At 54.0% G+C, this 12049-nt stretch overlaps 1 protein-coding gene across 1 annotated transcript in view; it reads right to left on the bottom strand.

Annotated features, from left to right (window-relative positions):
- Nucleotides 1-12049, bottom strand: part of ASTN2 (astrotactin 2) — a 315089-nt gene that overhangs the window by 233132 nt on the left and 69908 nt on the right. Inside the window, 1 exon segment of the mRNA XM_035890105.1 lies at nt 9472-9579. Within this exon segment, the coding sequence (XP_035745998.1) occupies nt 9472-9579 (108 nt within the window).

Below are 12049 nucleotides of genomic sequence, written 5' to 3'. Positions count from 1 at the left end.
TGCCCTCCCCACATCCCTGGCATCTCCGCATCCCCGCGCTGCTCCCACCGCCCGCCGCTGCTACCGGCATGTCAGAGGAGTTGGGCGCTCCTAATGATCCTTCTTTATGTTCCAGCAGAGGCTCATTAATACGGTACAACAGCGTTTCCAGGACACCCTCACACACAGAAACATCTCAAGGTGTTTTACAAGCAGGAGATCATGTCAAATCAAATCAAACGCCAATTAAGATGAGCAGTTGTGTTGGCAGGCGGCTCTTGCCACAGAGCACCCCCACACCAGGGAGCTGCGCTGCCCGTCTCACCCCACTGCCCCTCTGCCCCTCGCCACGGCCTCTGCACCCCTTCCCTGTCAGGATGGTCCCTCTTTCTCCAGCACTCTAGACACATGGGAAGGGACGGGAAGGGAAGGGACATCCTCCTTCCAGCCAGGCACAGCTCTCCTGCACCATGGTCCCCACCAAGCCTTCATGGACCACGCTGCCCCAGAGCCACTTCTCTGGGAAGGGGATGGATCTCGATGCAATGAACACCCCAGGCAGCATCTGAGCAGCGGGGTGAGAGCACAAGCAGGCGTTTCATTGCACACCCTCTCTACAACGCCTGCCCTCAGCCTCTCCTTGAGCTGGCACCTTCTCCATCCCTGCCTTGGACAAATCCCAGGTGAAGGTGCTCACATCTACGGTCAGGTTTTGGGCATGGGGCTGTCTCCAGCCTCATCCCCAGAGCCAGCAGGACGGAGATCAGCCCCGAAGTTCTGGCTTTGCTCCCCCTGTGCTGGGGGAGACCCCTCTCATCTCCAAGAAGGCAGGGAGGACACACACAAGAAGGGATGGGGGGGAAGCAGGGAGGAAAGACGGCCACATTGTGCAGCAGAAGAGTGAGATCAGACACTTCTGGATTTATAGAGGATTTGATTTTGCTAAGCACAATCAGATTAATAGCATTAACGTTTATGAATTGCCCACTAGCAATCAACTGAGGCATCCTCCGGTATGGCATGAGGGGCTGCAGAAAAGGCAGCCCTGGGGCACGGGTGAGGGAGAGGAGGATGCTGAGGGGTGGCACAGCCACCGCGGGGAGGTCGGGGTCAGGTGAGGTCAAGGATTTGGCGGCCGAACCCTGACATGCACCGCTCACCCCAGCGAGCTCTTGCGCTCCTCCAGCAGCCCGAGCCTCGGCTCTTTATGAGCTCCTGGAGTTTTAATGCCTCATGTACTGAATAAATGTATTTACGTCCTGTTTATACAGTTGCCAGTGGTGCTCCCCCTTTGCTCTAGAATGCCGTGCCTGCAGCTCGCAGGGAGACGCTGCCAGCAAATTTCAATCATGAGGAGGAGGAGGAAGGGGGGAAGCAGAGGGAAAGGAAAAGCCCTGAAGGCTGGGCAAGGAAGGGGAAGTGGAGGGGAGGTGGGAAATGGGGATGGCCAAGGTGGCACCGGCTGAGGTGCTGGTCTCTGCTGACCCTCCAGCTCCATCACCACCAGGGTCACCACCTCCAGTCCCATCACCACCGCCCCCAGTCACCACGGGCAGGTTCTCCCGCCCGCATGCCTTGGATCTCCCCCAGCACAGCAAGGAGGGAAGAGTTTGTGCAAACCCAATTTGCTCGCCTGGCGCTGTTAGATTTTTTGCATTTCTCTGAGCATGGACAATTAAAATCAATGAAGTCAGTTTTGCTTTCATGTTCTCGGTGCTGAATCAGTTGAGATAAAATCACATTAAAGAAACAGTTACATATTTAATGGCAGAGATTGCCTGCACTGGAATTTTCTTTCACACAAATCAATGGAAACACTTCTCCTGGAATTAAGGCCTGATCTTTTTTTTGTTTTAAACTCCAAATGAGTCCCAATTTTACAATATACAAACACAAAGGCAAATCTGAGTGGAAGGTTTCGTTTTAAGGAGGAGGGAAAGCAATTTTCAATACAGTGTAACGAAAACATTATTCCTACAGGAAAAAGAGAGGGGGGAAAAAAGTAATCATTATCCATGAAATAGCTCGTGTTGAGTCACAGCCCAGGGAGGATGGCACTTGGCGAGCAAGGGCTGGTCAGACAGCTGGATTGATTTTGGAGACCAGGAGGGAGCTGTGATGGAGGCCAGGCCGCTGTGGAGGGCTCAGGACCCGGCAGGAGATGCCCCAGGACGGGGCGAGGTGCCCATCCAGGCCCTGCCCGCTCTCCCATCACCACCATGCAGGCAGGGCTGGGCTGCTGCCTGGGATCTGGGAATTGGGCTGGGTTCTCCAAAGCCAAATGTGAAAAAAAAAAAACAAACCCAAACCAAAACAAACCCCACCAAACCATCCGTGTCCTCCCTCTGTTATTTTTGGAATAGATGAAAAATGGCCCAGAAAGGTGGGACTAAAAATCTCTGCTCCACAACAGCCCCCCAAGGTTGGGGCACATCCCCTCCGTGCCTCAGTTTCCCCTGCAGGCAAGCACTGTGCAAGGGCGAGCTCCACCAGCGCAGTGCGACGTCCACCACCCTCTGCCTCCTCCCACTCCCCCCCTGCTCCAGCCAGGAGACAAATCCATCGCGTCACAGGCGCGCCGAGCATCGCTGCCGAAATGCGTCTTCATTTTCCAGCCTGCGCTAACCCTCGCCCTCCTCCCGCCCGCATCCAGCGCCGTGTTTATGTTCTGCTTCCTGGGAAACAAGAGACTCGTTACCATGCGGAGGGCGACAGCAGAGCGATTAGTGAAATTTGTTACCCACATGCTCTGAACAAAATTAAATTAAAAGTGCTGCTTTGCTGTCAAGATAAGGGCCAAGCCGGAGAGATAATTTTTCACTCTCAAACACTCAATTACTCACTGAGGCTGTATCAGATACAATCAAAAAATAAATAAATAAATAGAAAGACCCACACTGCCTCCAGGAACAGATGTAAAAGCCGTTATCTCTAGCGCAGTCCGGGGAAGTTAAAGAGCCTACGGCTGCTGCGGCACCGCGACCGCTTTAATTGCGGACCCCTTCGCTCCCCGGCTCACGCTCTGCAGCCAGCTTCCCACAGCAGCCCCTCTCCCCGAAACCTCAGACCCCACGCGTGTGCCCAAGCACGAGCAGGACCACACGTGCACCCCTGTACCTACAGCCACCGGGGACTGAGGGGACCAAAGAGGAGCCGGAGCAACCCCAGCCCAGCTTCCCTGCACGGACGGAGCCAGACGGAGCCTAACAGGGACGGAGCAGAGCGCTGGGTGGGTTTCATTTGCTGATGCAGCACCTCCTTGCTCTGTGAGCAAAATAAGCCATCACGCAAAGGCACCCTGTTTGTTTGCTCACTGGAAAAAACAGCATCCATGAGAGAGATTCTGAGAGCCGAGAAAGGTTGGAAAGCTACAGTGTCCCACATCGGGAGGGCGGGGATGTGTCCTGGTGCTCTGGGAGGTGAAGAGGAGACTTGTACCATGAGGGTAACTCATCCCCAGAGATTTGGGGATGGCCAGGTCACAGGGGACACCGGCTGTCCCCTCTGGGGTGCTCTTGCCTGGCCTGGCAGATAGCAGCTCAGCTCCACGTGCTCAGAGCCAGCCAGCTGTGTGCCAGACACCAGCGCTGATCCGTCTGTCTGTCCCTGCAGCGAGCAGCTGTGTGTCCCCTTCCCGGGCAAGCCTGTGGGCTGACCGCACAAGGAGGGGACAGGCAGCAGCCGAGCCGGCACAGGGCTGCCCCGAGCACAGGCAAACAGCACCAGGCACCGACAGCCCCGTGACTCCCTCTCGCTGCTTTAAGCAACCCACATCAATGTGTTTGCTTTATCGCCTTTTATCTCCCATTCCATTCCCAACAGCGTCTCCCCCAGTTTGAAGGCTGCCAGCATGGTGAGACGAAGCCGGCGCACACCCGGGGGTACCCCAAGGACCGTGGCAGAGATGGGGTGATGCACTGCCCGTGGCGTTCGCTCAGCCCCGGCAGGGCTGGGGGCACCGCCAGAGCACAGACAAGGGTACCCAAATTTTATTCTGCATTTCGTTTAGTTCCCCATGAAATAATAAGCGTCTGCTGCCTCTGGAGACAGGAGAGGATCAAAGTGAAGCTTCCTCATATGTAACAGACTCCGAATACCTAATATTCCCTTATAAAAGGCCTTGTTTTAAACACCAAATACAGAGGCAGATCAAAGCTCAGCTTCTCATTTCTCTAACAGCCCTCAGAAGACTTTGCCAGCCAGCAAGGCACACACACGCATGCACACACGCACGGCTGACACCAATCCAAGGTACATAATTGGACTCTGCTAATTTGTCTAAACCATCAACGTGTGCTATGGAAACACAGGTGCCTTGTTCATGGAGACCTCAGCAGAGGAGCATCCCAAAACCATGTCCTCCCTTCCCTGGGGTGTCAGGGAGCTCTCCTGGGACAGGAGCAGGTTGCTGGGATGGGAAGGTACCACCTGGATGCAAGCAGTGCATGAAAACGAGGTGGGATATCTCCCCCCATCGCTTTTTAGAGGCTGCAAAAGAGGTGGTGCTGAGAGGGGTGAAGCGATCCCAGACTTGAGCATGGGGGAACGGGCTCCGGCTGGTCCGGCTCAGGCTGAAGCAGATGCTTGAAGAGCAGCAGCCACCTGAGGACATTTGATGAGCAACCCCAGCTGGGTCACTGTGCAGGGCACCCTCCAGCACATCTCAACCATCAGGGTATCAACAGCATCACTTTGCACTTGCACCCAGTGCTCTGCTTTATATCCAAGTTTCCAGCAACTCCCTGAACCTGACCTTTCTGCTCGACAGGGGGGAGAGAGATCAGCCCAAGTGCAAGTCCCAGCAGCTCACCAGCAGCCATGGTGGCTCCCAGCAAGGTCCCAAGGGGTCAGACATGAGGTCCCTGGCAGATCCCAGGGGCTCAGACAGCAGCCAGTCTGCAGGAGGGGCCAGAGGCTCTGCAGGTCTTAGAGATGAATGGGGTTGAGATGCTCAGCAGGGTCTCCGTACAACGCTGTCACTTGCCCTGCCTCAGTTTCCCCTAAGCCAGGAAGCTGCACAGCATCTGCCCTGCAGACCTGATGCCGATTTACTCTTCATTTACCCCTTAGAAGGACATGGAACTGTTGGAGCGGGTCCAGAGGAGGGCTACAAAAATGATCCAAGGGCTGGAGCCCCTCTCCTATGAGCACAGGCTGAGAGAGTTGGGGTTGTTCAGCCTGGGGAAGAGAAGGCTGCAGGGAGACCTGATTGCAGCCTTTCAGTACCTAAAGGGGACCTATGGGAAAGATGGGGACAATCTTTTTAGCAAGGCCAGCTGTGACAGGATAAGGGGTAATAGCTTTAAACTAAAACAGGGTAGGTTTAGATTGGATATAAGGAAGAAATTCTTTACAATGAGGGTGGTAAAACACTGGAATGGGTTGCCCAGAGAGGTGGTGGAGGCTCCATCCCTGGGAACATTCCAGGTCAGGTTGGATGGGGCTGTGGGCGACCTGATCTGGTTAAAGGTGTCCCTGCTCCCTGTAGGGGGGTTGGGCTGGGTGACCTCTAGGGGTCCCTTCCAACCCAAAACATTCTAGGATTCTATGATTCTATGATTAGACACCCTCTCTTAGAAGGGGCTTTGAAAGAGCAGAAACGTTTCTGTGTTACAGAGCAGCTGCTCCGGAGCCTGAGGAAGCAGACAGAGGTGGTGCAGGCTCGCTCGTGCCTCCCCCTCCCCACCAGCGAGCTGGAGGGGCTCGTTAGGTTCACCAAGTCCTTGACGAGCTGTGTGGCGCAGGGGCCAGCCCACTGCTGCTGGGAGCCTGGTATGGCCTTGGAATTACGATGCTGCTTCTCTTCTCCCCCATCTCTTTCTGTTTTAATCGCCACCAGGCAGGCGCTGCGTGTGACCTGGGGAGCTTGCAGCTGCGAAGTCAGACCCGGAGCTGAATATATTTTGCTGGGCAGGAGACAACCACCGCCCTGGAGCAAGAGGGATGGAGCAGGAGCAATGCACCGTGCCAGGCAAGGTCTGTGCAGAGGGCTCTGTGCCCCTGTTTTGATTTTTTTTTTTTTTTGCTACTAACGTTTTCCTCTCAAACTCAGAGGGGGACCTGACTGAACACATCCCACGCTGCTCAGGAGAAGAGAGGAACTGAGTAAGGATCAAAGCTTGGTATCGCCCGTGGTGGGCAGCTGGGGATGTGGATTAGCATGTCTCCAACACTGGCAGGTTCTCTCTGGTGGAGACGTCAATGCTGGTGAAAGGTGCGATGACTGACAGCCCTGGAGACAAGAACCATCCGTGTACCACAGCCGGCACGTGGGGAGGCTCCTGTGCTTCCCAATTCTCCCAGGGGAGTGAAAAAGGGGAGAGCCAGCCCTGCCAGCAAGAAGAGCCCTGGAGCACACAAACCTGTTGCAAACAGGTCATAAGAAAACCTTGTTTCTGGAAAATCTTGTGGGATTCAGTAATGAGGGTCAGCGGGGAAGAGCGAACCAGCTGAGGGTCCCCCCAGCCTCCGAGCACGGAGCTCCGCATGGCCCGACAGCCTTTCTCATGACTTGTGTCACTTGGAAAAGCAGGAGATGAAGTCCCATTTCCAGCTCCCTTGGGACTGCACGCCAGCCCTGCCGTCAGCCCTGCCGTCCAGAGTGGAGGTCACCCTGATCCACCAAAAAGAAGCGGAGGGTGGAGAGCTGGCATGGGCACAGGGTTGTGGTGAAGAAAAGGGATGCCCCGCTGCAGACGGGGACGAACAGAGCACTTCTTGGCATAAGCCAGCTCCCCAGAGACAGCGGTGAGCAGCACGGCCTCCACCAGCTCAAGTCCCAGAGAATGGGCTGTGCCCAACAGCAGGAGGGACCAAAGCTCCACGGGGAAGTCTCTTTGCATTATTCCTTATGCTCTCCCCCTCTCCAACTTCTTTAGAGACTTGTCAAAGGCAGGGGAACATAGGCATAAGGGGATGCCACAGACCTAGAAGGTGGGAAGACGCGTGGTGCGGCGTGTTGGGACCGCAGAAGGTGATGCCTCGGCTATCCCTGCCTCTGCGCCCTGACTGATCAGATTTACTTCTCTGTGTATTCCATCAATGAAAACCAGGTATCAACAAGTCTGCTGCTCCTGAGCTACCAGAACAACCTCTCCCTCGCTCAATATTTGCCTATGGGAACGTCCCTTTAATTTACCTTGCCAAGGCACTCTGAAACCTGCAGCCTTTCTTCTGCAGGAGACAGAGCCCGTGACCACTTAACCAGCTGAATTCAACAAAGCTCAAGGTAAAACCAAACCCACATGCCACCCGAGTGGAAACATCCCATTGCATTGGCTGGGATCGATGCTCGGCAGTATCAGTAATTAGGCTCAATCCCGCAAAACCTAATCCAAGGAGAGAAACCCCGAGGAATCTCTCCTTGGACCTGATAACTATCTCACAGCACCTGCAACGACACGCAACCATGGCGAAATCGATATGGGAACATCATTGTAAGAATTAACCGTATCTGACGACGCATCCTTCGCTATTAGAGTTATGATCTCGTCCAATTATGGATCTTTGCTGAACTTGTAATTATGAGTTTGGTACTGTGACTTCCCACTAAGCTATTGCTTTCCTTCCACGAGGGAGAGAAGAGTCAATGAAAGCATAATGGAAAATTCCTTTCAAGGACGCAGCGATGGCAAAATTTAGCTAGACAGGAGGGGAAATACAATGGGGACTTTATGCAAGACAATTCCCTCGGTTAGCCGCCACCGAACACGAACAAACCAGGTTCTCGCAGCATCACTCAAACGCTAACGCAGATCTAACAGCCAAGCTCTGTGCAACCGTGCGAGGCAGCTCTTCCTCCTGAATTCCCTTCAAACCCAGCCACCAAAGCTGCCCAGGTGAACAACAGCTTATTCAAAGAAAAATAAAGGAATTCATCCTATTTATCTATTCCTTTATGTTTGCCCTACAGCAGAGCTTAAACAAACAACCCAAAGCCAACATATCTGTCAATAAGAGTATCTTTGTACCCGGCACACAGCACGAGCGTGTTTCGAAAGACTGACGGAGCACTCGACCTCACAGGGAATGGTGTCAAGGCAGCAGGAAAGCAAAAATTTATCAGATTTTCATTAGAACACAGTTTTCCACACCTTGCTCGCGCGCTGTCTCCCCCTTCCCTTGCGGCAGCTGAAAAAAAAAAAACAGACCCTGATCCTCAGCGACTTTTCCAAAGCCCCCAAGGACTTTCACCCAGCCCAGCGTTTCTGAGTAAGTTATTGAAAAAACTACTTCAGCATTTGGGAAATGTTCCCCCTGTACCACTGATTTTTCAGGACCATTTCTTTTGTCCCTGTTTGCAGCAGAACCAATTTCTTCCTTCTCTCAGCAAATCATTTTACCCGTAGCACAGCTCATACTGCAACAGGTAGCTTTAACTCACGAATTCTCTCCCTACTTTTAATCAAAAGCTCATTGTAAATGCAATGAGAATTTCTTGTGGTTCTAAAACACACGGAAAAAGGGAAAAAAAAAAAAAAACCAAAAAAAAATGAACGCCCTGCCTTTCGGCAGGAACAAACTCAATACACCCCTGTCCATGCGTGTGCTTATACCCATGTGCAATCATCAAGCTGATCGGAGGTGTTGAGGTAATTTCACATTCAAATAAACACATTGCGAGCATTTATCGGAATGCCTAATCATTGAAACAAATGGGGCCGCGCTTGCCGCGGTGGGCGCAGGCATCTATCTGGCGTGCTGCGCTCTGCCGATGCCCGGCTTAATACGGAAAACAAATGAAGGGAGCAGATCCACTGTGCAATTTTTAAATTGCTTCCTAACATAGTTATTTCCTGACAGTGATTTTTCAAATGCTGCAGCAGCAGCAAGGCTCACCCTGTCCTCCACCAAAGACCTTGGTCTGGGGGTCCTGAACAAAAACAATCCGGTGTGATGTGACTGGAGGAAATACGGACACTAATTTCAAACTGCGGATGATATTTCACTTTCTCGGCTCCTCTAACTCACAAAAAAAAAAAAAAAAAAGCCTGAAGGGACTCTGGTCTACAAATCCCTGCCCCAGCCCTCATTTTGAATTTGCTCCTTTTAATTGCCTCTGTGCCGAGAGGAAGGCTGGGAAATTTCCACCCGACAGATGCTTTGCGTGGGAATAAAGGGCAGAAAACAGGAGTTTGGAGCAAGGAATTGCCAAGGTGACCATTCCTGGCAGCTGCACCGGCGCCAGGACCATGATGGACATGGTCACCTCGTGCCAGTGCAGCCTCGGGGAAGTGCTAGGGCACGTATAATGTAGCTGATAATAGAAACCATCAAAGAAACCCAGCAACATCACCAAGAAATGCTATTTGTGGCTCCCGCAGGGTGCTGCGTCACGCGAACGGCACCCTTACCACTGCAGACTGGTACTGCGGTCCTTACCTAGGCTCATGCACTATCAGACAGCATCGCCCATGGAAACAGTCAAGGTGTTCAACAGTTTTTTTGCCTCTTCCACCCACGCGCATCACCGGTGCCCACATCATTTTGTACCTTTGCTTCGTCTCCGGCTCCGGTACTGCTCAGTGTAGAAGGTTAGCTGGGTTTCATCGTCCGCCTCCGAGCCAGAGTTTCCTTTGGCACGTCCAAACCCGATCCCACCTGCAACCAATAGAGAGGAAAAAATCAGCTCTGTCAGCTGGGATGCACGGCGCAGCAGAAGGGAGCTGGGAGCTCCTCAGCAGAGCTGCCAGATTTGGCCGGCATCCACCACTCCCAGCCCAGGTGCTCTGCTTGGGGTCACGAGAAACAACCAGGAACTTTTACCGCTCGTGATTTTGCTGGTTCCTTATTGCCCTCATCAAGAATCAAGACCCCATGGTACCAATTGCGATGCTTCCTACCCCCAGGAATGTATTTTACAAACGCATTGCAATGTATTTACAACGAAAACCTCTGAATGTAGAAGCTGCTCTCCCCAAAGACACCCCTACAGTCAAGTATGGTAAATTTTAGCTGCTTGCTTCAAAGCAAACCCAGCTGAGACAAGAGGCATGAGGGGAATACAGCACTCGGGAGATGCTCAGCACCCCACTGCATGGCAAGGGTCCTGTTCCCCTCCCTCAGCACCCACTTGGGCCCATCTGCTCCACCAGCTCGTCGGGATGGCCAGCAGCACACGTCCCTGCGGCGGCTGGCACCGACAGGGCTGGCTCCTGGTTCACCCTGCATCTCCCTCCCAGAGCAGTGAGCCGGTGCAGGGATGCTGGAGGAACCCGGTATGGGGTGCTGGAGGAACCCGGTGCGGGGTGCTGGAGGAACCTGGCTCACATCAGCTGCCAGACCCACCAAGGAGCGGCGGATGCTTAAAAAGCGACACAGACACTAACTGGCAGAACTCCTTCAATCCTCGCAGAGTTTAAAGCAAAGTGGCCTCTGGGGGTTGACAGTGGCCCTTTAAACTGCCATTAAAATATTTTATTGTTTTTAAAAAATCCTTTTTTCTAGGCAGAAGCACAATTTCCCCACTTCTTGGCAGGAGAACAGAAAATGAGAGGTACCTTCTGCCCTCTGAAATCCTTAATCACCAGGCTGAGAGGCAGCTGGCAGGAGCTGGAGGGACACCAGGAGCCTGGCACATGGCTCCTGCCTCATCCGTGCCCCAGCCTGGCCATGCGGTGCCCTGGGGGGCCTCAAGAGCGGTGGGGGGGTAGGAAGATGCTCTACCAGACCCCTTCCTCCTGGAAGCAGCAGGAGGGGTCAGGGCTCGCACACAGCAGCGTTTAGTGCTTGAACATGGGGTCTGGGGGATTGACAGACTTACACCCCAAACCCTAGCCCACGGTCAGCCGCTCTTCAGAGCTCCGCATCACAGCGCACACCCGACGCCATGATACACCCACACCCAGGGACTGAGGTTTTGAAGGGCACAGCAGAGTGGTAAAGCCAATAAGGCTTATTCACATCAGTGAGGAAAATCCTAATTAACCTAGGCTTCTAACGTGGGCTCTTGGGCAACCGGCCAGGACTGCAGCTCTGCTGCACACCCCCTTCTCCCGACGAGCAGGGGCTGCTCTGGGCTCTTCTGCTGCCAGCTGGAGACAGACCCCAGCTATGGGAGGGTTTTCCTCTGGAGCTTGGCAGAGCCATCTCCTCTGCCGGGGAGAGGGACCTGGATGCTGCCTACGTAGGCAGGACATGGTGCGTCCCTCTGCCACCTTTCCACAAGCCAGACCTGGTCCCTTTTGTGCAGGCAGGTGGTTGGGGGTAGACAGAGGCAGTGATCTCAGGTGCTCACTCCGCTCTCGCACCCCACCAAGGTGAGCAGGCAGCCAGTGCAGGCAGCAGGCAGCCAGTGCAGGCAGGAGGGGCCCCACCCCTCCGGCCACTCCACGTTTGTTTGCCGGCTGCGTCTCCGTGATGGATGGCGCTGACATGTTAAATTACTCAGGCTGGATGTCTTCGGAGAGCTGGTGACAGCGATATTGCATTTTCTGATTACCCAGCACTGCGCAGGACGTATAAATACAGGAGTCGGGAGACCCAGCGCAGGTCCCCAGCCCGCAGCAGAAACGTCTCCTCTGACCCAACACGCGGTGGCAGAGGTCAGCCCAGAAACATGAGCCCAGGGCAGAGAAATGGCTGCAAGGGATGCGCTTTTACCCCTTTGCTCTATCAAGGATGCTGGAATGCATCCTGGTGGTGTTTTTGGGGGTTCTGAAGCCCAACTGAGGCAGCCTGTAGGATACAGGAGCGCTGGTCCTCAACTGATCCCGCCATGACTTCATGTTTAACTGGCCCCTAAATCTTGCCGGAGCATCCCTGTGAGATGCTTGTGCTTGGGGCAACACCTGCACAAGCCTCGGTGGCAGGCTGCTCACCAGGCACAGGGCTGAGGATACTCACGGCAGGGGCAAGGATGCTCAAAGCCGAGGATGCTCAAGGCAGGGCCAAGGATGCTCAGGGCCAAGGATGCTCAGGGCCAAGAGCACCCACGTGCAGCTGCTGATGACAACGAACAGGGAGAGCACCCAATTAAAGCCAAGCAGCCCTGCCCAGTCAGCATTCCTTTTCTCTTTAAAAAGAGGGAGAAAAGCCACCAAGTAACGGGGCGGGGGGGGGGGGGGGGACG

The sequence above is a fragment of the Egretta garzetta genome, unplaced genomic scaffold (genome assembly GCF_000687185.1).
Source record: "Egretta garzetta isolate BGI_Z169 unplaced genomic scaffold, ASM68718v1 scaffold190, whole genome shotgun sequence".
Classification (NCBI taxonomy): Eukaryota; Metazoa; Chordata; class Aves; order Pelecaniformes; family Ardeidae; genus Egretta; species Egretta garzetta.
Note: the sequence above shows the minus strand (reverse complement) of the source record. Positions and strands in the feature narration are given on the sequence as shown.